This window comes from Corapipo altera, unplaced genomic scaffold (genome assembly GCF_003945725.1).
Source record: "Corapipo altera isolate COAL_440 unplaced genomic scaffold, ASM394572v1 255, whole genome shotgun sequence".
NCBI classification, from domain to species: Eukaryota; Metazoa; Chordata; class Aves; order Passeriformes; family Pipridae; genus Corapipo; species Corapipo altera.
Genome location: NW_020884929.1, coordinates 1,936,889 through 1,962,739, shown reverse-complemented (window position 1 = coordinate 1,962,739; position 25,851 = coordinate 1,936,889). Strand labels below are relative to the sequence as shown.

Below are 25,851 nucleotides of genomic sequence, written 5' to 3'. Positions count from 1 at the left end.
ATCTAGTTGTAGATGTGCACCTATCAGAGGTGATTGAGACAGGTATTCTTACTTTGCTTAAAGCCCTGAGGTAAAAGAGATAATCTCTTCAGCCTCTTCAGTCAATGCACACAATATCTATTTGTAAAAACCTTCATTTTTATACTGTGTTTTTGCTTTATACCTTTTCCAAGAAAACTTTCAAAGTTCACTATCCAAATGCAAAGTTAATTTGGAGGGATTCATAGGCAAACAAATTAGTTAAATAAAACATGTATTTATTTTCTAGATCAGTGGTTTATAGACCAATTTAGATTAGTAGTGTTCAAGGACCAAAAGGATCACTGTATTACCTAGTCTGACCTCTGGAATATCCCAGTACTTAGTTTACCTTTGTAGTAAGGTCAAACCTTGTACTTCCTTAAGGAATACGTCCCAACAGAAGAGAGGGAGTCAGGGAGCCCAAAAATGGGAGGGCTTCAAGTTCCTAGTGGAGCAATTGCAATGGATTAGCAGAACCAGAAGAACACTGTGGGAATAGACAGGCGAGTCCACATGTCAGTAGAAGCAGGAGAACATTGACAGCTTTGAAGGCACCATTTAAACTTCCCACACCAGAGCTAAAGAAAACTGGCAGTAGCCTATTACTGCTGCCTTTGTCTGAGTGGAGTCCTTTTTGTGGGTGAATGACATTGCATTTTCTGTAAGCACAACATCTTTCACTAGGAACTCTCAAAATTTTGAGCAAACCAAGGCCTGGATTCTCAGCCAGCATTTAACATGGAGCAATGTGGTGTATCCAGTATCCTGGCTTTAAACCAAGGACCCTGTTCTAGTGAACATTAAATTATTATCTGACTTACTTACCTGTCACTTTCGTACTAGTAAAGTACAACCCACAGCTTCTGATAACTGTTGAGTAAAACACCCAGGACATGCTTTCTTCCAGCATAAAAGAGAAACTACCCAGCAATATAGTAATCTTTCTCTCATACTTATGTGCTTTCCAAAGTCCAATTCTGCTTGGGTTTTGGCAAGCTGATAGGAGGCAAAAGCCACATGTTCACTTTCAGAACAGCTCTTGAGAGGACTCTATAACTAAATAATGTATCTTCTCTATCAAACATGTCATTGTAAAGAAGGATTTTTTTTCTCTCCCAGTCAGAGCTCAGCACACCTCAGTTTCTGAATTAGCAGCAGTGCTTCTGACACTAGCATTTAGCCATTAGTAACAAAAAACTAAACCCACAAGTATCACAAACTCACTGAGAGGCTGCACTAGTGGTTGTAAGCGTGTTCTTATCTATGTTCACAGTTAAAAGTAGGTTGAATTTGAAGTTTTAATTGAGTTTAAAACATTTTTTTTTTCTGTAAGAGAGTTTCCAAGTGGGATTAGAGAGAGATTGGTTTTCATAAAGAGAATGGATTTGTAATACATTTTAAACTATCTGATGCTGTTTCTTAAAGGTTCTCTGCAGATGGATTTTAAGTGTAAAGAAAAATTATCGGAAGAACGTTGCCTACCACAATTGGAGACATGCCTTTAATACTGCCCAGTGCATGTTTGCTGCTCTGAAATCTGGTAAAATTCAGGTACATTTTCTGCATTAAGAATCTTTGGGCTAAACAAATTATATAATGATGCATAGTTCTGATTGTCACGTCAGTAAGATGTTCATCATTCCACGGTACTGCCAGAAATCCACATATTTCTGCTGAAGACTTCTGGCTTTAAGGGCTTAGTTTGTGAAACTGTTGACATGTTGTTTTGTACCCAGTTTCAGTAAATTCTCTGGAAATGGTCAGCTGGATGTTCCCAATGGGAATATCCCAAATAAGGCACATACATGGTTATGTCCTTTAAAGTTAACACTTACACTACAGGCAAGTCAAAAAGGTGGGGGAGAAAAGCCTGACCCTATTTCTGGATGTTTCCATAAAATACGCAACAGGAAAATTTTTTTTAAGTTCAAAGCTGAGTGCAGCTTTAGACAATCAACATAAGATAAAAATACAGATTTTAATGTTCATAAAGATTTAAATGTTCATTGCAATGCTTCTGAACAAATTTTCAACCTTCTGCTTAAAAAGACACATAATAATTGAAAAAAAACAACCTAATCCTTCTGATTAGGGCTGGATTGAAGGACTAGATGATCCCTACTGAAGGGCTAGAATCCCTACTGATTCAGGATTCATCCAAAGTATGTTTTTAGGTTTCAGTTGTACATTCTTGAAGGAAACAGGATGTTTCTGTTCATTCAGTATTAAGGTGTTTCTTCAGTTTGATTACAGACAGTTGTTATTAATTGCTTTATACTACTTTCCAGTAAACACTTCTGAGAGCATAAATAAATCCTATTTGTAGGTCAAAACCCAATACCAACAAGGAAGAGGCATTTCTTTCCCCTACAAACTTTGTTTGCCTAATAAAAAAAAACAAAAGCTGCTGGAAGAGACAAAGGCAAGGGCATTCCTCTTCCTTCTGTGCTGGAATGGACAGGGTACTTTTGCTCTGTGTGCAGTCAAGCAATCTCTGATGATCCGGATAGTTTGCTTGCTATTTTTGGAATCCTGTCAGTCTCCACTCCAATTTCCATAAATTGTTTATTCCTAACTACCCTGGATTCACTCCACGCTGATTCTCATGTCCTAGATTCCAGAGTCTGAACTGCATTGAACATAAAACCTCTCAAATTTTCCTAGTTCGAGGGGGAGAGCAAGCACTGGGGGACACATCTTCCTAGGAGAAACATAAAATCAAGCCTTTCCAAACTGTCTTTTGACTAGACTAAGGACAGGTTTCATTAGCTAGAAAGTAGATGTAAAACCCACTGTGCAAAATAAATCCCCAGCTCACTTCTTGCCTTGCTCTTTCCACCCAGAGCAAACTGACTGACCTAGAAACACTGGCTTTGCTGATCGCCACTCTGAGCCACGATTTGGATCACAGGGGAGTGAACAACTCTTACATACAAAGGTAAGCAAGTTAAATAAAGACAAGTGAGTGACAAAATCACAGATAAATTACGGACAACCGGACAGATTTGATGCCGTGGGCCAGCAGAGCGCTGAGATCTGCAGCCACCGGACACAAAGGTGTCTCCCGACCATTTCGGACTTGGATTGTTTTACTCATGGTTTAGCCACGTTCTTTGAGAATTCCAGGTTGATTTGGATAAGATGCGTAGTTAAAATCACATTAAAAATGTATGACTGTTTTGCACTGAGCTTGGGTTGTCAGAGAGAGTGGTTTTGAAGCGCCCTTTGGAAGAAGTGGTCTGCTGTTCTCACAGTGTGTGAAGTAAGATACTGAGGGAGGGGAAAGGTGGTTTGAGGCAGAGAATACTGAAAGGCAGAAAATCAGTGAGCTGAAGCAGAATTCCTGCCTTTCACATATATCTTCAGAATAACACTGACTGATGTAAAGAGAACAAAACCCAAACAAACTCCAAAACTTCACAAAACTGAAAGAGTAACTTTTTTCTAGTTCTCTGATAGGGGATCCCAGCAGTAACTGTAGCCTTGCAGTGATTGGAACCAGTTAGCTATTTTTTGCTTTATTTATTTAAAAATAAATTTCCTGGAAGACATCTGGAGATGCGTCATCTCCTCTCAAAAATGTCCTGGGAAAGTGTCATAGACAGCAAAATCTAACATTTGCACATGCTGTAAAGCAGATGATTACAGCTTAATAATTCTTTTTCAATAGAAATTTCCGTGATTTTTTTTTTTAATCTCTCATTCAAATCTAAATGAAAAGGTTTTTATTTCCAGGAACGGATTCTCTTCGTTTCTTCCTTTGAAGCAGGGAGAGTGGATACTTAGTGTATGATTTCCTTAAGCAGCAGGGTTTCAAAAAGTAAAATGATCCTGGGTGTGGAAATTACAGGAAAGGGGCTGCTTAGAAGCCCTTTGGTAGATACGCTGGGGGGTTCTTTTCTCTTTCCTCCAATCCTACATGTAAAGTAGGAAGCCTGGATAAAGTAAAGTATGGAAGCTGGATAACCAAACATGCATGTTTCAGAAAGCAGCGGTGTCCTTTGTCTGTAAGTACTGAGCAAGCTCTAGTTTGGTGCAGTACTTGGGAAGATAACCTAAGATATTTCTCACATATTTCTCTCTGCAGTCAGGATGAACTTTAGGAGACACAGTACACATCCCACTTAACTCAATGGGAATTTCACCCAGCATGTGCTGGCACCATCCTACAGTTTGTTTCCTTACAGAAACACGCAAACAGATTTGCTCTGTACTCCTCTTGTGGTGGTCTCAGAGGAGGTGCTGGGCAGCCAGCCCATAATCCTCAGGGGCTCGCATCCTTTAATCTCCCTTTCCGCATTTTTGTTTGTCTTTCCATCTTTCTCTCCACATTTTTTGTGCTTCTTAAATCCCCAGAGTCTCCTCTTATGACTTTTATTTGAGTCTCTGTGCACTCACTCACAGAGGGACCCAATCCCGCAGCCACTAGTTCATGTGAATGATCCTTAACCGTACAGAAAGTCACATGGAACTATAAGCTAAAAAAGAATTTCTTACATGATTCAAGACTTGTAGGTCAGATTATAAATAGAGTAATTGATTCAGGATCAGCAGCAAAACAGACTTCCAAAAGAACGCAGATTTAGTTGAAGAGATGGTATGAGCAATGTGGGAGCAGGGGCTGAAAATGAAGATACAGCAGCAAAAACTAAGAACTGGATTATGCAACAGGGAGAAATTAGAAATTCTTGAGAGAGGAGGAGTTTCTGTGCTTTGTCTAAAGCTACTCAAACTGCAAATTCTTTTCTAGACTAAGATATTTTTAAATTCTACATCCACACAGCAGGTTTAATGCTGTTTTTTTCACTGCCTGTAGTACAACCAACACCTTGTTTCCTTTTGGATTTTACCCTGGGCAAAGGGTAGGTAAGATGTTGCAGTAGTTTGGTCAGGAAGACAGTGGTGATGAAACACCAGTAGTTACTAACACTAGGAAATTACTTGATCAACATTTTGGGCCCCTGCACTGCAGTACACTGAGGTCAGCAGGGATTTTTCCACTGGTATCAGTGGGTTTCCTATTAAGTTTGCATTATTATTTACAAGCCCAGCAGTTTAGCTGACTAAATATGCCAGACAGGTGTTTAGGATGTTAGAGAAACCAAAACTATCACTTAAACTTTGCTTGTGAATGAACTCTTCTCGATACCTTTGCTTTTCATACAAGAACTGTTTATAAACCCTTGTATTACATTCTCCCTCCCTGGGTGCAGCTGATCTCAACAGGTACAGAAGGCAGAAAACTGGAGCTGTCAGTGCTCTGACAAAGTAACGGCACTGTCTTTTTATCCAAACTCCTGTGAAGAGGACATTAAAAGGGAAGTTACTTCTGGATGTTTAATTTGATTTCTCCATCTAATGGGTCTTTTTACTCCTCAGAAGCGAACATCCACTGGCCCAGCTGTACTGCCACTCAATCATGGAGCATCATCATTTTGATCAATGCCTTATGATCCTGAATAGCCCAGTGAGTGCCACATTCTTCTGTATGCTGAAGGAAACTGTTCTACTTTCTATTTTTAGCTTCTGGATAGAATCCCACCCTTATACATTCTCAAGTGCTCTTTATTCCTTTTTGGGTAAAGAAAGCAAATGCAGCAGCTTCGAAATCCCAGTCCCACTGCTGAGGGCCACCAAACCTTTCCAAGTGTTGCCTGATAAGGGAAGCCTTGCTAATATCCTTTCGGGTACCTGCTTCCTTGGACCAAGGGAAACAAAAGGCTTTGTTGCCATTTCATGACCTCTTACGAACCACCAAACAAACCCAAGTCCTTGCTCTCATTCCAAAAAACATTCCAGCCTACACATACACAAAGCAGCCCTGATGAGACCAAACCAAACACCGCTAATGTTGACATTCCAAAGTGAAGCCAAACCTAAGTTAAGTAAATATGCAAATAAAATGACATTCTTCTTGCTTCATGTTATTAAACTAATTCTGAAGCCCAGTTATTCAGTGTGCACAATCATTTCAAAGCACTGCTCCTTTCACACCACAGGTATAGTACTTCTGGCATCCTTTGTATTGTAATGATTGTTTCCTATTCAGATGGGCAAATATGGGAAAAAAGTGGAGGCAAGTTGCCACTTCACCAGCTTTGATTTAACAGGAGGCTGCTGAGCTTTTATTTCTGTCTAACAGCTTGTTATTTATGCTGCTTCACAAAAGGAAAATATTTTTATTTACTAGAGGTGCACAGACAGGTACTGGGATCTGTCACAGTTCCTCTGCTTCAGGGAGGGGGAGGAAGAGGAAAGAGAAATGCTCTGGTGGAGCTCATGGCAAATTTAATTTTGATGAATGAAATGGACTTGAGAGCTTGGATGTTGCTCTGTTTACAGTTTCATTTTTAATAGTCAATCTTGATGCTGTTGCTGTGCAGCTTTCTGCCATTACTCAAGAAGACTGGAATTTTTGTTTTTAAATTGGGGAATCTGCAAAAGGAAGCAGGGTAAAAGAATGACATCAGCTAGCAACTCAAAATGATTTAGTAGCTTAAGAGACATTTTAGCAAACTGGTGTGCTGCTGCCCATTTTGCTGATAACACTGCTTTTTGGCTTTTTTTCTGAAGGGAAATCAGATTCTCAGCAACCTTTCCATTGAAGAATACAAGGCTACACTGAAAATGATAAAACAAGCCATTCTTGCCACAGACCTAGCACTGTACATAAAGTAAGTCAGAGGAAAGTTTGGCTGGGTAGTCATTGCTGGATGTTTGGGTCATGTCATCACGCTGCAAAATCTTTTAACTTCTTTTAAAGGAGGAGAGGAGAATTTTTCGAACTTCTAAGGAAGAAGCAGTTTAACTGGGAAGACCCCACACAGAAGGAGCTATTTTTGTAAGTAAAAGCAGAATGATTAAGAAGTCAGCTGATACTATTAGGTACCCATTTCCCATGCCATGTTACTGTGAGCAGGTCTGTGCACTCTGGGCCTGTACAACTGGCACTGTCATATAGGCACTGAACAACTCCCTGGGCCTGAACTACTAAGTCTGCAGCCTCTGGAATAAACTTTATTAAGTATCATATGAAGTTATGTGAGCATTTTTGTTCTTCCTAAAGAGTGTAGGGTCCCTGTCTAGGAACCATGTTGTTTTTTGCTCCTGATACTTTATGCTTAAATAGTGAATTTCTGAAACCTGTAACTGAAGAGTCAGGACAGGCAGTTTGGTTTGAAGCTGATTCCTTACTGGCAATGAAGAGAAAAGAGGACTAAGAATTGAGACATCTACCACAGCATCAGGCCTGGGCTACATTTATAACTCTGCTTTAATTTCAGTTGCTTTTCTGACTTGGATCTTCCCTGAAATTCTGTTTTACTGATCCCTTGCCTTGGTGTCTCCATGCATTTCACCATGCAGTAGCTCATACGTTCCTCTCTGTTTGTTCTACAGAGCCATGCTGATGACTGCTTGTGATTTATCAGCTATAACCAAACCATGGCCAGTCCAGCAACGGGTATGTGCTTCATTTTTTAAGATTTACTAAATACAAACTGTGTAACAGCTTCTGCTTCCTCCATCCAACCCTTACTGCAAAGGCAGTGGTGGAATGCAGAGCTGGAGTCTCATTGGGGGGGGGGTCCCCAATCTGATATATCCACATTAGAGCTCTCAGTGTGTGAAATCTCTTACAGATTGCTGAGCTTGTAGCTTCTGAGTTCTTTGATCAAGGAGATAAAGAGCGGAAGGAACTCAACATAGAACCAACAGTAAGTGCCAGAATCACCTCTTGCAAAATGGCTTCTGGAAATAGCACTTCAAAATCCACAGTTTCTCCCACTGACCACAATATAGGACAGACTCTTTCCCTGTCTTCTTTTCTGTGGCTCTCAGACACCAGCAGCGTGTGTCATTAACTCTGAACCAGAACAACAGACTTTATTGTTTCTTTCAAATCAGTATTACTAAATTGTCTAGGAAACACATTCCTGAATTGGTACCTATTTGCAGCCTATCCAAACCCAGTAAGTTTGCCTGTGTTTCTAGTTATTTGGGCTCTGTTAATCCAAAGCAAATCTCCTCAGAGAAGTCATGCAGTCAAATTACCTGCATTGTAACACTTCTACTGATACCCCACTGGGCTGAGCTTGCTGTGCTGTTTAAGCTGCTGCTTTTTAATTGCAGCCTGTCTCCTTGGTTTTGGTTGGGTTTTTTATTTAATGCATTTAAACACAGAGCTTGTTTACTTCTTACCTGCAGGATCTAATGAACAGAGAGAAGAAAAACAAAATTCCCAGCATGCAGGTTGGATTCATAGATGCTGTTTGTTTGCAGCTGTATGAGGTATGGTGCCTAAGAAAGAACTGCAAATACCTAAAACCAGAACTGTTCACTAGTAGACACAGATTTAAAATTAGAATAACAATCAAATAAAAAACTAGTCACTTAGGTAAAAATATTTTATTATTTATTGCATATGGTTCATTACTCAGTTGAAGAAATTATTATTTTAGTATTTATAATTAGTGGTATATTTGCCTGATTAATGTAATTTGTTATCATTTTATTAAACCTAGTGGCAGTTGCTGTGCTCTGTGCAACTGGTGTTATATCCCTGGGTTATATTCTGGATTCCAGCAGCTCCAGTGAGCTGCTGTGATCATCAGGGAAACTCAAAAAACTAATGTTTTGCTGTCTAGGAGAAGAATGGTATCCAGGTAGTGCATTGATAGAAATGTTGTTTAAGAGTTTTAAGCAATTCAGAATTCTTCATACAAAAGGTGATATGCTATGTATAGAGAACTTACCCAAGTTTAACTTTTCCCATCCCATTTTTTTTCTTTCATCTCACACAAAAGCAGTGCATGAGAGAATTTATTGAAATGGTTTTTTGTCCTGGTCACAAACTGTGTGACAAGCTGCTTGGTCAAATACAGCGTGAAACACAGCATAATGATTTTTGATTTTTTTTTTAAACCAGAAAGCCTTAGAGTGAAAGTCTGTTCATTGGGACTGTAGAAAGCATTTTACAGGGACTGAGGTGAAGAACAGATAGCCTAACTCTTAACAATCTTCCAGTGGGAGCAAGAAGGTGATTACTTGCATTTTTCTCTCTTAAACAATAAAATTTTCTAAAAAGAATCCACATCCACTAATTGGAAGGAAAGAAGGATAGGGGAAGGAGTGGGAGCTACCAGCTACTGTCCCTGAAATTCAGATGTTTTTGTGCTGTAGAAATTGTTTGTCAGGAAAATAAGGCAGCCTTTGCTGGGGAGCCTGAGGTGGAGGTAGGTGGAGGTGGCAAAGGTACAGACTATACAAACAGAAAACTCTTTGAACAGAACACCTGAGCAGGTTTGAAGGCCCCACAGTTCCAAAGCCTGAACTTCTGTAGTTTTTCTTATTAGGAGAGAGCTTTACCTTTTTTTTTTTTTTCCTGGTCTTTTCAATTATGATTCGGCTTTCAGTGTCTCACTTTTGTTTGTCACCTTGTTTTAAAGCCTCCCCTAAACTGGAACAGCACAGAGCAGGCTCACAGTGTCTGGGACTTTATCTAGGCTCGTGTCCTAAGCTGACAGAGAGGTGAGAGTGACTTACCTGCAGGGGCAGAGAGCACTGAAGAGGATGGGGAGCCTTTGAGGTAGTGACAAACCCAAAAGACTATGCTAAATCCAAGGAAAAGGCTGTGGTTTGAGTTTATTTTTACTGGAGTACAAGTAGGGGGTATTACCTGCTTACACAGATTTTGGGGTTTTTTTAAGGAGTAATAAATGATAAAACATACAAACAACTTCAGTGTTACTTTGAAAATGAACAAGCACAGGGTTCACGCTGCAATGTTCTAACGCAATAAAAGCAAACAATTAACAGGTTTGTAATGGCAGCCTTTTCACTGCTTTGGTAGCTTTCATCCAGTCAGAAGGAATTTGACACACAGTGCAAACAGAAATGACTTCTCAATCCAGCACTGCAAGAATGTGACTTACCATGTTATTCAGAGTAGGTCAGATCCCAGTGAACTGAAGCTTTGTGGCTTGTGTTAGCTGAGTGACCGGTGCAGTTCAACCGAATGATCTACAAGTCTATCCTCAAAAGTTCAGAAATCTGAAAAAATACGAGAAATGTGTTTCATTCTCTTCATTTTTAATTATGAATTAAATGCAATCTGTTTTACGCGTTCTTGATCTATTTCAGGCCCTAACACATGTGTCAGAGGCCTGCTCCCCTTTACTGGATGGCTGTAAAAAGAACAGGCAGAAGTGGCAAGCCTTAGCTGAACAGCAAGAGAAGAACCTGATTAATGGAGACAGCAATCAAGGCAAACGGAACTGAGATGCTGATTTAACAACCCCAAGCTTAAGTTCACATAGAAGACATAGTAATAGGGGAGTACTGCATTTTGCTGAACACTGTATGAATCTGGCTTACGTTTTGCCACTGCTGTATTACCTTTCCACGTTCCAAGATATAGCATGACCATGTATATGCCAAGAGAATAGTATGTGTCTTTTATTACATCTGATTGAGATGGAAAAAGACCTGCAAGGGTAGTTTTTGCCCCCCTGCTCCAGCAGAAGGTACTAGTGCAGTGACTCGACTGTGCCCGAGAGCCTCTGACTTTCCAGATGTATATAGTTGTTTGGTGATCATGTTGTGGCCAGTATCTTACAGACTACTGCATTTCGCACCTTTTTCTTTTCCCTCTCCCAATCTTGCTGTGTTATGTTATAAAAGTCATGAGCAGTCTCGCCTGTTCTCTTCCCAGAGGCTCAGGGGGAAGATTGGGACTCGCTCTGGGGAGCCTGGTCCAGCATATACTATGCTGACCTCCTTCAGAAGACAGAACTGGGCTCTGAGGTGAAAAGCCCCAGAATTTATGCACCCCGTCGTTCAATTTTGGTGTGTTTGGTTTTTTTTTCATATCAAATGGATGTCTGAGCAATTGTCTTATTACACTTGAAGAAATTTTTAAGACCCTTGTGAAATACTAGGCAATGAGGGTCTTAGGAGTTTCATGGTGGAAGTGTCACAATTATCCATGAATAATGGAAAGTGCTCGAAGGCTGCTGGAATGTCCCAGCATAACTGACAGGCTGCCGTGGAAGGACGATGGAAGGATGGCTCCCATAGAAAGCTGCAAGAAGCACAGAGAGAAATGGAAACTGAAGAGGATCATTTTTATCTGCTGGTTTTAACCTCGCTTGGAAGTTGATTTTAACATCATCCAACCGACAGAGGGGATCACGGGCAGAAGAGAACGTGAGTGCAAGAGCAAGAGGTGACAGTCTGAGTCAGAAAGATGCAGGAATGGCACAGTCCTGGTGACTATCCATGACTGATTCTTTAGGCCAGTGTTGCTATGAAATGGCTATGACCACTTGGAAGGAAGTTTTATGTTAACATCTCTTAAAAATCATTTTTAGCAATAGTTAACAATGATTAATCACAGCGTCGTAAAAAAAATCAGAAAAAAAAGAGTACCAAAAGCAAAAATAGCCAAGAATGCTACAGGGATTTGCCATTTTTTATATGAGGCATTAATGTTCTGAAAAGTAAGAAATCAATTAACTTGCACTAGCAAAAACCCCATCGTTGGTATTTTATTTAAAAGAAGATGATTAGTAAAAATGGTTGCGAATTGGGAACCAATTAAAGAAAACATGCACATGAGGCAGATCCCAAAAGAGTAAAACAAAGAGAGTACCATTCCTGGTGTAGGCAGGATCAGGAGATGAATGTCAGCAGTCTAAAATGGATCAGCAGTACCTGTAACTGTGGCTGCACAGACACACACAGAATAGTGTGGGTTTTTAATGTGTAATAATGATTCTCTGGTTAAAATCAGCAATTGTGTTGGGCAAAAGTAACACACTTAGGATTGTACTTCGAAGCATTTGTTTCTATCACAATAATCCAGAACATTCTAGCTGGAAACTGCAATGAGTTATCAACCCCTCCCCTTGTAAGAGCTGGTCAGAAAGAAGTGAAAAGTCCCCCTTTTTATCAATTTCTTCATTTAGATAATTTATACCAGAAGCTAAGAAAATAGAAAGCAAATGTTTCAAAATGCCTGACAATACTGAGTTTCATAGTTGAATTTTTTTTTTAATGTAGATTAAGGTATTCTGACAGTCAGCAGCATTTCTGCCAACCTAAATTATTTGTCACTGATTAAATCCTATCTCAGACTTCTCTAATGAGCACCAATACTGTATTATTGCAGCTGAATTTGAAAACATTTTTCTAGAAAAGTATTTCTCCTGATTTCCTTCACACAGATTAAAAAAAAAAAAGTATGGATTTCAATAATAATTCAGAATTCCAGGACTACTGTTATGCAGTGCTCCACATTTGTATTTATATGCAAATGACAGCAGCCTGCCCACCCCAACAAAAGTTTTTAGGTACTTTTTGATGAATAGGAAACTTTGCTTCAGGATTTGCATAGTCCTTGTATAGTCTTCTCCTTGAGTGCTTGAGATACTGAAATATAATTATTACACTAACTGATGAGATACATATTTAATATAAATATGAATAAATTATATGTATATAAAGGTGTATTCTTGCTGTTATGGTTGAGACTGGTAATTCATGGTGACAACACAGCAGATAACTATGATAATATTACAGTGTAGTGACTGAGCATCTTTTACATTAATATCCCAGTATTTCTTTGCTATATTGTGTGTCCAGCAAAGCTTTACTATAACTGAATTTATAACTGTTACAGAAGAGTGATGGATTCATACCTTTGACTTGAAACAAAGGGCATGACATTACATTTTTTAAAGGTTCACTTACAATGAACAGTTATAGAGTATCTGCATATATTTAATTACATACCTGTACACATTTATCCCACGGAATCTCTTCCACTACAGAGATTGGAACATAGGTATAAATACAGTTCCTAGTAAATAAACCATTTATTTATCATAATACACCTGTATCTGTATGTATTTCTACAAAACCAAAGCCTTTAAACTACTGGTTTAAGAACCTTAAAAGCATAGACTGCTGTAGTTCCTGAAATTTCAGAGCATGATCAACGTTTTTAAATAGTGTTTAATTCTGCCTGAAGGCAAAGTCAGAGTGTGCTGGTTCCATGTCAGCTTTGTGTGAAGCATTTGCAGAAACTGCTCATTCCTTTCATCATGGAGATATGGGACAATATGGGGGGAAAAAAAAAAGCCAGCCTGTTTCCTGCTTGGAGTTCATTGCCTTTAAAATTCAACATTTTCAAACCCAGCTAGTGGATTACAGCCACAAGCTGTCCTTCATTTCATCATGAGTTGTGTTTCTAGTTATTTTAGTCAGGTCTCAAACATTTTCTCCCCAGTTTGTACTGTCTAGCTAAAACAATCAGTGGGGATTACACAAGAAACCAGCTGAAGTGGAGTTTTTCCCCTGGTCAGTTCAGACTAAAGTTTATTAAAGCCACTGTCAAATTCGATATTTCAATCTTCAAGTACAGAATTTGTCCCACCAATGAAGGCATCTAAGTTAGTATCCTACTTGATCTCAGATATGGACATATTTTCTTTTAGACTCACTCCACAGCACAGTTTAATGCTTAAAGTACACTTTTCTTTCTGTTTTTGTTCTCCTTCTTAAAAAAATTACCTGTCATATGTATTAACACACACAAAATTACTGATTAAGCCTACCTCTTCTAATTAAGAATAACAATTAAGTTCTTAAACTGTAGGTAGAACTTCTTTTCCAATAAGTTAGTCCCACATCCAGTATTAGCTGTAGAACATCTAGGTTTTCTATTATCTCACACAATTAAAGAAAGGGGAGGAAAATAACGTGATGTTGATTTTGGAGATGGTGTTAATTGTTAATTAGCAGCTTAAAGTTAAGAGCAGATTACTCTCTTATCTTCAAGTGAGCTAGTGAGAAAAGTAAACAACCTATTCCACTGATGATCAGCTGATCTCTCCTTCCAAGAGAGGACTGAAGCCTGATTTTATGTACCACTCTCAGCCATGTAAAGATAAACTTTTCACTTCCAATCCAAAGCATTTTACCTGGCAGTGGCATGAACTGACAAAATCAGAACTCTGTCTAATTCATATACAAGATTTCTCAAAATTCCCAGGTAACAGATTTTCCAATGCATTACACAGAAAACTTATGAAGAGTCAGATCTAGTCCCATAAAATTCGGGGATGTTGCCTGAGTTATCTGGTTGGTGTCCCTTGCAGTTGTCCACAGGAAGACAGCAGAGAGTTCTTATGGAAAAAAAAGAAGCCTCACTGATATTAAATTCATACATTTTTTAAAGGCTTTATAAAGATCTGGTATTTCAGGCAAATACATATATTGGCTTTAGTTTGGAGTCTTGTCTCTGTGATGCTGTGGGTTTTCCTGTTCATGTCAAATCACGTGCAGTTTACATTCCACAAGGTTTCAGCTTTATTTCACAGTTCCCTGCTGCACTTCTTCAGGGACTTGCACTAATTTGAAAGATAAACTTGAACATTGGAGCTTGAATAAAAGAATGAGTTTGGCCAGAGTATGGTAAATAATGAAAGCTGGATTTTTTAGTTTGGACTTTGACAGGAAGAAGAAACATCCCAGAATCTGGCCTGGTGATTAGTGACACTTGTTAAATACAGCAAATAGTGCCAGCAGGATATTTTATCTTTGTCAGTGCTAGATGAATGGAAGTTGCATGGGAAAGTTTATTTTCCACATAAAGACGTTTGTTTCCATAGGGAAACTCAGATCTAAGTACCACTGTTTGTAAATGTGTATTTCTGTGACATTGCTGTAGAATAGCCAGTTTTCACTTATTTTCACAGCATGAGCTGGTCATGCCAGGGTCTAAAGCATGCTCTGATGCCTATTTAAAGTCAGTCATACAGATTCCCACTTACCTCAGTGGGAGTTGGATTGAGCTGTACAGAAAGTGAAAGAATGGTCAAATCCACCTTTTTTACCTTCAAGGAGGGACCAAACTCTTACCCTTGGCAACACCTGCCTCACCTGCTCTTTGCTGTGTTCAGCTCTTCCTGCTGATGCCTGAGGTACCTTACAGATGGAACTGAAGTTAGAATTTGAGCCCTCTCTGTATTCACATGGGGGACACCTGCATGTGTCTCTTAAAGAATGTAGTGTGAAATGCACTGTAAATAGTTTTAATATACATTCCTATTATGGTTTAATAAAAATCTTAGTCACAGTCACCAATCACTGAGTGTGTCCACTTGTATTCTTTTATCTTTGAAAAAAGTTTGAACAAATATATAGTTTCTGGGCACAGTATTTTTGTACTAGGTTGAGGGGTTTCTCTGTATATTATGTTTTGCCTGTAAGCAGTATTAAAGTCTTCTGAATGCTATGTGTTCTTTCTTGCTTCTGTCCTGTGACTTCTTAGAGTAAAGCTGGTTACATTATTTTAAAGAATCATTATCCCTACTTACTGTACAGCTGATAGAGAATACAGAGTCAGGATATTTTCTATGGTCAGACTGCTGCTTATTAGTTATTTCCTCATTCTTCTCTTTGTACTGTTTTCATGCTTTTTAAAATAAAAAGGATGATGTCAAATTTTACTGTTTGTTACTTAATATTACTGAGGTTGAATTTTCAACATCTCATTGTTCCCTGACTCAAATAATTGCTTCTTGTAAATGTACATCTTATAATAACTTTTCTAGGTCCTAGAAATCCTGAAGAGAAAAATGTCACTGTTAATATCAAGATACTTTTAAGTAGCACTGAGATCAGCCAGTGGTAACGTAGTTCTGGTTTAAAACCAGCAAAAAATAATTAACTGCTACTAACCACTAGAGAGCAGTGGAGCTGCACTTACTGGGAGCTGCCAGAAACCGGTTTATTTATTAGATAAGCAGAACCAGCAAATGCAACAGTTACACAGGTCTATCCTCATCCTCTGCCCTCCCAGCTATCAGTTCCTGGGATAGCATGGAAATACTCAACCCAGTGACTTCCAACAAAACTGTGACAAAATTATTTTTGACAGCAAAAGCCTCCTCGTGTGCAAACTGCTGATCCCAGAAGGAATTCTGGACCAGTGGGCTTCTTGGCAATTCCTGCTCTTTGCCTATTAGGTCCTGCACAGCAACACTTCTGGCTTAACTTTTTTTAGCTCTAGGCAAAACCAAGAAGTATGTCCATCCCTGACAAACAGCAGGCTCATTGAAAAACTTATGAAGGGCCAGATTTAGCTGAGCACAAAACACAAGCACTGTTTGCTCGAACCAACTGCAATTTATGAGTGCAACTGCACAACTGCCTATGTATATCTCCATACATCAGGCATCCATTTGCTGCTGGGATTGCAGCCTTTTCCAGCCCCCTCCCAACCTAGTCGTGCTCCTGCTCAGTCCTCCTGGCCTGCTGAATGTTTGAATTCACCTCTGAGCAGTGGCACAGTTTTCAGCAGGAGGGAGTACTGGAATACATTTCTTACCCAGAATGTAACCTTGAACAAGGGCATTTTCAGTGAAGACGTGAAAGAATTCTGCACTCAGTCTTTCACATCTTGCACAACAGTGATGCCTTTCTAACAAGTGTAAAAAGACAATGGCTCTTTTCTTTCAGCCATAATTTTAGTAAGAGTGGTGACAGCTATTGCTGACATGCATTTCAGATTCCTATGAAATCCCACCCTTTAGGAGTTTTAGGAAATAATTTTTAGGCCATAGCCTGCTCCTGCCCACCCAGTGCTGTAATGGCTGAAAATCTATACATGGGTTTCTTTTGTTTAACAACATCAAAAAAAGTAAAGCCCATGGTTAAATCATACCACAAGTTTACATAATACATTCACATATGGGCATTCAGAATCCTTTTACTGTACTAGTTAATCAAGTCACTGGCAATTTATTTTATGGTATATACAGCTGCTTAATGGAAGGAAAGTACATTTTACAGATAAGTAGAGGGGGGAATTTGATCAAGGTCACATAGAAAGTCCATTTCTGTGCTGGAAAGAGAACCAAGATATGAATGTCTGTTCTGCTTTTATGTGAGACACGAAGAAAAGAATGTTTTATCAGAAACCATCTTTTCCTTTTGCATATACAAATATTTAAATATCTGAGCCATACAGGGTGCTCTCTTGCTTTTATGCTGAGCTCAGAAGAACTCTGAAACTCACTGTTTTTTTTCAGGTAAGATCAGATTCAAGTCACTAATCCAGATAAACACAATAATCTCTGGTGGAGTTTGGAGCTGTATCATAACCAAGAGCAAAAGTGTACAATAAGCAAAAAGCTATGTTGAAATGAGCTAAAAGTGCAGTTCAGATTTTGGAGAAACTGAAATGACTGATGCACACTTCCAATACTGTACACGTTGTTAGTTCATTGGATTATAACTCACCCCCCCACACTTTGATCCCATTCCACATTCTGAACAAAAAGAAACTGGGCAATACAGGAAAAGAGTATTCAGGTATAGATTTCAATACCCTAGATAAGCCCGACACAAAGCCCTGGGGACAACTGGCATATCAGTCTCTATGTGGCAAGTGACAAATGGCACTAATACTCAGAGAGATTCATGTAACCTTTCCTGGAGAAGCACACTTATTTTTATTGGCCATTGTTCACTGTCACCCTCTCTGCATTGAAACAAGACCAGATTCTACCATTTTAGGTAATCCCAGGATTCATTTTAACACGCAGTAACTGGATGAAGTAAATACCAGGGTTGTTGCTGCTTTAAGAAAATCCTAAATTTTGCTTCTAGATTTTTTTTTTAACCTGGAGCTTACTAGCTCATGCACTTCAGTTCACTCAATAAGCAGCTCTCAAAACCATGCAGCACTTTACAGATCAGAGCCATTACACAGAAACGAAGAAGGGGTGCACACAGTCACTTAAGAGTAAGTTTTAAGACTCCCTACTAACTAATCAGACAATCCATACTCACTGGAAATTTCTAAGTAATCTTCCCATGTTGAATCCTCGTGATGAACAGATTGCATGGCAGCAGCACCCACGAGATTCTCCTTGAGCCAAAACAAACCCAGAAGTTTAGCAAAGAGGCAGCTGGAGTAGGACAATATCTATCCAAACCAACCCAATCCTGCTGCAGTACAACACTCAACCACAATATGTGCTTTGAAATGATGGTATCCAAGAGATGGCATTAGTTAGGCTCCACCAAGCTCCTCGTTGCCAGGCCACCCAGAGTCATGCTGAAGTTGCCTTTACCGGCATGGAATTATCTGTTTACCATATTGATATAAAATGGAGTCTTGTGGTTTTTAAAAAGCTTAGTAGAACTTCACAATAAGGGGGCCAGGGGCACTGAAATGATTTAAGTGCCCAGCCATCTTTGCAATCCATCCCAAGACATACTGAGAGTAGAAAACACACAGAAGTACTGCCAAAGCAATCTGCATAGTTTTACCGGGGATTAATCTCTCTTTCATTACATAACACTGTATATATTAATGTTTTCAGACGCATATTATGTTTAGGCTGGCATCAAGCCTTAATCACTCCATGGTAAAGCTGAGTTCTATTGCCCCAGCTAATTTCAGGCAGGAACAAACCACAAAACAACAAAGAGGATAGATAAGCACAACCCACTGCAAAAGCCTTTTTGTCACCCCGATCTTTGGAACCTCACTGTTAATTACCATCACAATACAGCTCGCTGTGATAATCACAGATCGGCACCATGAGATTGGCACGACCATTTAAGTTAATAATTTATTCCCATCCACATCACTTAAAGATCAAACTTCAAAGTTAATGTTTGCCCATTTTCAGTGTTCTGAAGCTGGCACGCTGCAGAAAGCCACAAAGCCAAGGATAGACCCTTAGAGCTTTCAAGACTTTCCTTGGATCCAGTAACACTTAAAAAATAAAGATTTCAAGGCACCATCTAAGTAAAACTTGTAGTTCTGAAAAATCACACAAGAGGTAGAGAGAAGAAGGAAAAGGGTTGTGGAATATTCAGACTAAAAAAAAAAAAAAATCTATAGAAACACTTTAAAGGGAAAACCAGCTATTACAGGAACACAAAAGTACTCTGAGCGAAGTCTATATCATATGATTCCAGTAGATGTAAAAAAATGAAGTCAGATTTTGCATATTTTAGTGCATTAACAGTCCTAAGTAACTCGTGTAAATTGTGAGAGATTAAAGACAGTCCCTCGTTGTAGCAGTGACATTCCACCAGACCTCAGAGAAAAACAGTTCTTTATGCTGTCAGCACTACACCAACCATCAAACTCATAAATATTGACCACCTGTGGTTCTTACTTAACTGACAGATCTGTGGGGCTGATCTGAACAGGACCCGAGGGACTCGTGCCCAGTGAAAAAACTCTCAAGGAAGGGGAAACTGGGACAGGAATGGAACAACGAGCTCAGATGGGAAATTCAGGACCCAGCTACTCGCTGCTCCCACGGTGAAAAGGTTTGGGGTTGGCCTGACTTCTGAGAGACACTCAAGAATCACAAGGGGGGACACAACAAACTGTCAGATAACTGACTGGAAAAGCACATCTGAGAATCTTCCTGATGGTTGAAGACTTGCTCCACAACCACCTCCCTCCTTTTTGAGGTTCAGAAAAGCTGCTGGAGAAAGTTTGGTGTAGGAATTATACTTAACCTGCAGAATGCCACTACTCTGAGTTACCTTTTCAGAGGTTAAGCAGACAGACTGGAATCAAATGTGGAAATTAATTGGTAGCATTAACCTTGTTTAAATATATAAACACTAACTTCAGATACGTCAGAATTTCTGAAATTAAATGAAAGAGCAGGTTCTTGGGGAGAATGCAGAACACACCTAAAAAAAGCTTTCTTGAAATGCTCAAAATAAAAGGTCATTTCCTAGTTGTTAGATTTTACAGATACAGATGCCTCAAATAATGTGAGTAATTCACATTATTTCAGGCCTCAGCTTTCTACTGGATACAGCAGAAGCTGCAGCACACCACCATCAGAAAGAACCTCTCTGCAAAGACTAAAGAGAGTTACCAATTTTGTTATGTAACAATAAATTGGATGAAACTATAACTAGACACCAGGTGTTTTTGTTTGTGTATAGATACTCAACAGATAACACAGATTGACAGTGATAACTACAAAGGTCAAGATACGAGCCAATGCAACCAAAAGAGAATTTTTAGCTCGAAGTAGAAACTCAGTTTGCCCATTTCCTGAGCTGGCTGAGGGGTAAGATGGACACCTGTGATTAGCTCAGCTCTGGGCATGGGCTATGACATTTTTTGAGGCACGGAGTTATTCAGGTGATAGAAAACTGCATGAAATCGTGGAGAGAAAGTAAATGTAAAAACCACATACTGAGACCTAACTGTTCACAGAATCATAGAATCATAGAATCGATTGGGTTGGAAAAGACCTCTGAGATCATCGAGTCCAACCCGTGGTCCAAATCCAGTCCATTTACTAGATCATGGCACTCAGTGCCACGTCCAATCTGCGTTTAAAAATCTCCAGGGATGGTGAATCCACCACTTCTCTGGGCAGCCCATTCCAATGCCTGATTACTCTCTCTGTAAAGAATTTTCTCCTGATATCCAACTTAAATTTCCCCTGGTGGAGCTTAAGCCCGTGCCCCCTTGTCCTATTGCTGAGTGCCTGGGAGAAGAGACCAACCCCCACCTGGCCAGAACTTCCCTTCAGGTAGTTAAAGACAGTGATGAGGTCACCTCTGAGCCTCCTCTTCTCCAGGTTAAACAGCCCCAGCTCCCTCAGCCTCTCCCCATAGGACTCATGCTCCAGTCCCTTCCCCAGCCTCGTTGCTCTTCTCTGGACCCGCTCCAGCCCCTCAATGTCCTTCCTGAACTGAGGGGCCCAGAACTGAACACAATACTCAAGGTGTGGCCTCACCAACGCAGAGTACAGGGGAAGGATCACTTCCCTGCTCCTGCTGGCCACGCTATTTTTGATACAGGACAAGATCCCATTGGCCTTCTTGGCCACCTGGGCACACTGTTGGCTCATGTTGAGCTTCCTGTCAATTAGTACCCCCAGGTCCCTTTCTGTAGTTGACCAATTGAGATTTACATTTACATTTGGAAGGTGACACATAACAAAGCTGATGGCCTCCCTGGGAACAGAATAACTGTAACCCTTAACTGGGCAAAGGCAAAAGCTGGGTCAATAGTTTTGCTCAGTTTGAAGTAGCACCAATTAGAGGGGAAGGGGAGCAGGTGAAGAAGCAGCTAAGTCAGGAAAGACTCATGTTCTGCATTCTCCTTGAACAGGCAAAATTATGGAATTAAAGAAACCAACCACATCAGGTAAATTCACACAGCTGCACCTCTTTTCCTGTTGTAGGAATGTGTCAGATACACACTGATGTGTTGTAGTGAAGAAAATTTGTAGGAGCTGCTCAGAATTTAAACTGCATGTTAAAGAGTGAGCACGTGAATACAGAATATCATCCCAATTTTCAGCATTAGATAGGAAACAAGAGGATTGTTTTTTGAAACAACTGCAGACATTCAGTAAATCATCTGCCCTTTGCTTGTGATGTTGAGCAGAACAGACATTTACCAAATTATAATGGACAAAGTAGACATTTCTGTTTGGTTTGTTGGGTAAACAATATTTTCTCCAGTTGCATAAAGGCTCTCACAAAAGCATGAAGATACAACAGAGATAGAAAATGTCAAGAAATGCTCTTATTTTAATTACTGCTTTCACTAGATATCTGATTTTTACTATGCATGGTGGATAGAATGAATGGATTAGTAATTTTTTATTAAGATGAGCAATAAAGATACTGTCATGAGCTGGGGGCAATAAGAGAGAGATTCAGCAAGCAGTGTTGTCAGGACTGGAAATTTGATTAAACTGAAGCTCTCCTTGCAAAGATCAGTGCATCAGTTGAGCTTTAGTCAGCCACATCATCCTGTAAATTGCTCTCCAGATAAGGCAGCACATAAATTCCCTTGGCAAAGACACCTCACCTCAGAGCAGCTGCTACAGACACAGCCATGGCCTTCAACGGCACTTGGAAAATAGACAGAAATGAAAACTATGAGAAGTTCATGGAGGCGCTGGGTGAGTCTCACTTTTCCAATGCCCTCTGCAGGAAAAATGCCACTCCAGCTGAACACAAACTCGAGCTGCCTCTGAACTACCTTGGGGACAGCCTGTCCTTTCAGTATCTGCTCTGCCCCTTGCACAGTGTACTGCATTGACTTTCAAAATATTTCATGGAAGGGGGAGGATAAAAGGTGCTGAGAAATGTTCTGATTATGTTATATTAAATCTTGAGCACTTCAACTAATTCCAGCTTTATTTCAGCAGAAAAAAAGAATCCCTAAGTACACATTTAAGGAAAAGGCTCAGAGAATTTGCATTATAAACTATTAGGAGAATTCTATAGCAGGAATATTATTTTGATAACATTAAACTAGTTGAAAAATTACCCAGGGAGGAAATAATCATCTTCCATTTTATAGAAACACAACTCAAGTAATTCTAACATCCTGATACTTAAAGTTTGCACAGACTGTGCATTATATGGATATAAACATAACCACCCAAGTTAGACAGTGGTTTGTAGTAGGTGTGTACTGGTGAATAGGGCCTCAATAAAAAGAGAAGAAGAATAAAAAATTCAGTCAGAATGCTGGAATAAACTCACTTGGACCACGTGAAAGTCACTAAAAAGAGATAAATATGATCCTCAAGGGGTTTGGGTGTTTCTTTTCTGATGGCTGTTGATTGATTTTGCCAGGTGTTAACATGATGAAGAGAAAGCTGGGCGCCCATGACAATCTGAAGATCACTATCCAGCAAGATGGCAACAAATTTACTGTCAAAGAAGCCAGTAACTTCCGTACCATAGAGCTGGAATTCACCCTGGGAGCCAATTTTGACTACAGCCTGGCTGATGGGACTGAAATGAGCGTAAGAGTCTTCCCGTACAACTTTATATTTTTTATATGATAATATCTTCATGAGCTACAGTTTCAAGATAAATTAGTGTTAAATTTAAATTTCACTTTGCAAGAGTGATCGTTCAGGAATGCTTGCAGCTTATCTACAAAAAAGCACAAGGTAGTCGTAACTGGTAATGGTTCACCTGTGGAACTCAGGGTTCCATAGAGAGCCCGAAAACGTGGAGCAAGTGGCAATTTTCATAGGAAGAAATCCAGGTGATTGTAATTTTACTTATTCCAATACTCAAGTCCACCACCTAGAGTACAGAGTGGGTATTTATAGGAAGCTACCTTTGTTGATACAATTAATTAAAATAAGGTGTACTGGCCACTAAAAAATATCTAGCTTGACTATTATGCAATTAAATGAACTAATGGTTTTATTAAAATTTCATTTTTACAGCCTTTCTATAAAAGCATTATTACACTGTTTTAATTTTATCTTTGAAAGCATTCTGCAGTCTTTAAATCAAATCAGTGTCTCAGAACTGTTGCAAAATATTTGGGGGTTTTTTTTCCCATTATAGGGAAATTGGAACCTGGAAGGAAATAAACTTGTGGGCACATTTACCAGAAAAGACAACGGGAAAGTACTCAAAGCATACAGAGAAATTGTAGGTGATGAACTTGTTCAGGTGAGTTAAGCAGTTACTTACACAACTTAACAACAGAATGAAGTGAAAAAAATTTAAAAGCTGTTCTGAAAGTAGGAATATTTCATCAAAGCCAAATAACTTCCTTTACCTTTAGTTAAAATCCTCCAGTCACCTACTAAAATTTAACACTTTAAAATAGAACTCACAACCTGTGATTTTTATGTTATCCTCCACGTGTGAACTGTATCTTATCCATGCATTCTGAAGCCTGCTTACAAGTTCTATACAGGAGACAGACAGATAAGTAAATATACACTGTATAGATGTGTTGTGGCTAAAGGCCCTTTTCCAAGTGTCCTTTGGGTTTTTCCTGAAGCCCCCAAAAGCTGCCCTGTGCTGGTTCAAACATCTGCACAGAGAATTTATGCCTGCTGACAACAGGCTGCTTTCCTTATGTTCCTCTCCCCAGAGCCTGCACAGCCACCCCTGACAATTCATTCCTTCATTACTGACCCCTTCTCAACAGCATCTGTGAAAGGGAACTTTGCAATACCAGCCACTGATTTTTCTTCTCCATTTCTTAACAGACCTATATATATGAAGGAGTTGAGTCCAAGAGAATCTTCAAAAGGGGCTGAGCGCTTCACCCAGAACAGCACCAGAATGAAGGAGCAATGAAAGATCATTTTCTACACGTCCTCTGCTGGTTTTTTTTCCCTTTTATCCCCTCACAGCACCTCCTAAGCTGCAATTACCTAGCCCTGGTGAAAACGCAGGCTAGTTCCTTATGTTACTGTTTTGCCTTGAATAAAAAAAAAAAAAAAATCCAATTACCATATGCTAAAATGTGTTTACCAAGTCCTACCTGAGTGCCATAAGATAAAGGGCTGCAGAAACTATTTTGCATAAGCAAAACTTACATATCTTTGCACAGGTTATCAAATGGCAAGTTAGTTTCCTTACTGATTTTCCTTAGTATTTATACTGAGAAACAGTTTCTCTGTGTATTGGATGTTGTGTAATAAGGATGGCAAAACCTAAAATAAACCTTACAACACCCAAGGCTCCAAGACTGTTCTATGTAAGTATAAACGTGGAGTAAAATATGATGTCTTCAGCGTCTCACAGCTCCCTCTTCTGCCAAAATGCTCTCCTGGTACAGGCAGTAAACCCACAAACCACAGCTCCTTTTGCTCTAGCGAGGTAACACAGAGAGGTACAAGGCTTAAAGGGGAAGTATTGTCATTGTTTCGCCCCAAAATCTCTAATATACTTCACCTAACACACATATGCTTATCCAATATTTGCTATATAAAACCACATTAATCCTTATTTCTATTGACAGAACTTATCAAGGAAAATAACTATCCCGAAGTGCATGTTTAGAAGTAAGCTCTGTTCAGATACACCTGCTTGCATTCTTCAGCAAGCATTGCCTTATCTCTCAATATGAGGCTAAAAAGGGTTAATAGATACAAAGAGGAAGTTTTTGTTTAGCATATTCCTAGGCTTCTGGTCACTCTTCTGGACATGATGAAAATAATTGCCCTGCTTTCAGTATGGAGGGAACTGGCTGGACTGAGGGTGGCACATCCCGACTGTGAGTGTGGCATCAGGTTGTGCTGCTCCATTTAATTTCTTCTGCACCTGTGTGTTGCACAAACAAAGGACACAGAATACACCGTCTACATGAACTTTTCCATGTTTGTTTCGTGTACAAACAGCAACTAACCTTCAAGGAGAGGAGTGTATCTTAAAACAACTTCAGTTTTCCCAGACTTCTTCACAATAGGATTTCCCACATGATCTCTTGGTTTCTTTCAGGGCATCGTCTGCTCACCAATAAACCGCATCGGGATTAACTTGTGGATGTTTACTCCCACACAAGTCCGAGTACATCTGACAGGACAAGACCAACGCGGTTTGACAGGACTGGCAACCTGCTCTTCCCCACACCCGCGTCTCACCGGGCGGGCTTCCCTGAGGCGATGCCTGAGGACGGAGGGGCGATCCCTGCGGCGGGAAGAGCGATCCCTGAGGCGGGAGAGGCAGGGCGGTACCTCAGAAGATGAAGGGCGGGATGGTGTGTGGGGCGGGAGGGACAGGGCAGTGCCTGAGGCGGGAGAGGCGGGAAGGGCAGTGCTTGAGGCGGGAAGGTCAGTCCCTGTGGCGGGAGAAGCGATAAAGGGTGTGCCTGAGGCGGGAAGAGCAGGGCCGTCCCTGAGGAGAGAGGGGTGGTGCCGGAGGCGGTAGGGGTGGGGAGGACCCTGAGCAGATGAAGGGCGGGGCGGTACCTGAGGCGGTACCTGAGGTAGGAATCACCTGAGGCGGTACCTGAGGCGGTACCTGAGGCGGTACCTGAGGCGG

General features: G+C 40.0%; 3 protein-coding genes and 1 long non-coding RNA gene across 10 annotated transcripts in view; 3 read left to right on the top strand and 1 right to left on the bottom strand.

The window, feature by feature from the left end:
• The window catches only part of PDE5A (phosphodiesterase 5A), a 50,268-nt gene extending 34,740 nt beyond the window's left edge, over window positions 1–15,528 (top strand). For 4 of the 5 annotated variants that reach the window (XM_027659041.1, XM_027659044.1, XM_027659045.1 and 1 more), the window contains exons 13-21: window positions 1,447–1,572; window positions 2,865–2,959; window positions 5,401–5,488; window positions 6,595–6,695; window positions 6,785–6,862; window positions 7,420–7,483; window positions 7,662–7,736; window positions 8,227–8,310; window positions 10,162–15,528. In XM_027659041.1, the coding sequence (XP_027514842.1) occupies window positions 1,447–1,572; window positions 2,865–2,959; window positions 5,401–5,488; window positions 6,595–6,695; window positions 6,785–6,862; window positions 7,420–7,483; window positions 7,662–7,736; window positions 8,227–8,310; window positions 10,162–10,299 (849 nt within the window). In that variant the 3' untranslated portion in view covers window positions 10,300–15,528. The remainder of the gene's footprint in view (window positions 1–1,446; window positions 1,573–2,864; window positions 2,960–5,400; window positions 5,489–6,594; window positions 6,696–6,784; window positions 6,863–7,419; window positions 7,484–7,661; window positions 7,737–8,226; window positions 8,311–10,161) is intronic. The other variant, XM_027659042.1, reaches the window with a different exon arrangement.
• The window catches only part of LOC113954550, a 113,816-nt gene extending 88,184 nt beyond the window's left edge, over window positions 1–25,632 (bottom strand). For both annotated transcript variants that reach the window (XR_003530262.1, XR_003530263.1), the window contains exons 1-3: window positions 25,217–25,632; window positions 17,881–17,959; window positions 9,954–10,071 (exon numbers count right to left, since the gene is read on the bottom strand). This is a non-coding gene — a long non-coding RNA (uncharacterized LOC113954550). The remainder of the gene's footprint in view (window positions 1–9,953; window positions 10,072–17,880; window positions 17,960–25,216) is intronic.
• On the top strand, window positions 21,199–24,539 carry FABP2 (fatty acid binding protein 2). Of its 2 annotated transcripts, XM_027659052.1 has the most exons (5): window positions 21,199–21,235; window positions 21,868–22,001; window positions 22,684–22,856; window positions 23,416–23,523; window positions 24,072–24,539. In XM_027659052.1, the coding sequence occupies exons 2-5, from the start codon at window positions 21,935–21,937 to the stop codon at window positions 24,120–24,122; spliced, it is 399 nt and encodes a 132-aa protein (XP_027514853.1). In that variant the 5' UTR covers window positions 21,199–21,235; window positions 21,868–21,934; the 3' UTR covers window positions 24,123–24,539. The 2 variants fall into 2 exon arrangements, with proteins under 2 accessions (XP_027514853.1, XP_027514854.1); XM_027659053.1 differs by lacking the exon at window positions 21,199–21,235 and having other exon boundaries at window positions 21,594–22,001.
• The window catches only part of LOC113954549 (uncharacterized transmembrane protein DDB_G0289901-like), a 2,684-nt gene continuing 2,382 nt past the window's right edge, over window positions 25,550–25,851 (top strand). Inside the window, exon 1 of the mRNA XM_027659054.1 lies at window positions 25,550–25,567. Coding sequence (XP_027514855.1) covers window positions 25,553–25,567 — 15 coding nt within the window. The 5' untranslated portion in view covers window positions 25,550–25,552. The remainder of the gene's footprint in view (window positions 25,568–25,851) is intronic.

What these genes read in the sequence shown, in the direction of transcription:
- FABP2 (XM_027659052.1), top strand. Translation starts at nt 21,935, where the DNA reads ATGGCCTTCAACGGCACTTGGAAAATAGACAGAAATGAAAACTATGAG. An exon ending in GAAGTTCATGGAGGCGCTGG is followed by an intron (nt 22,002 to 22,683) that starts GTGAGTCTCACT and finishes TGATTTTGCCAG; the next exon opens with GTGTTAACATGATGAAGAGA. An exon ending in CTGATGGGACTGAAATGAGC is followed by an intron (nt 22,857 to 23,415) that starts GTAAGAGTCTTC and finishes TTCCCATTATAG; the next exon opens with GGAAATTGGAACCTGGAAGG.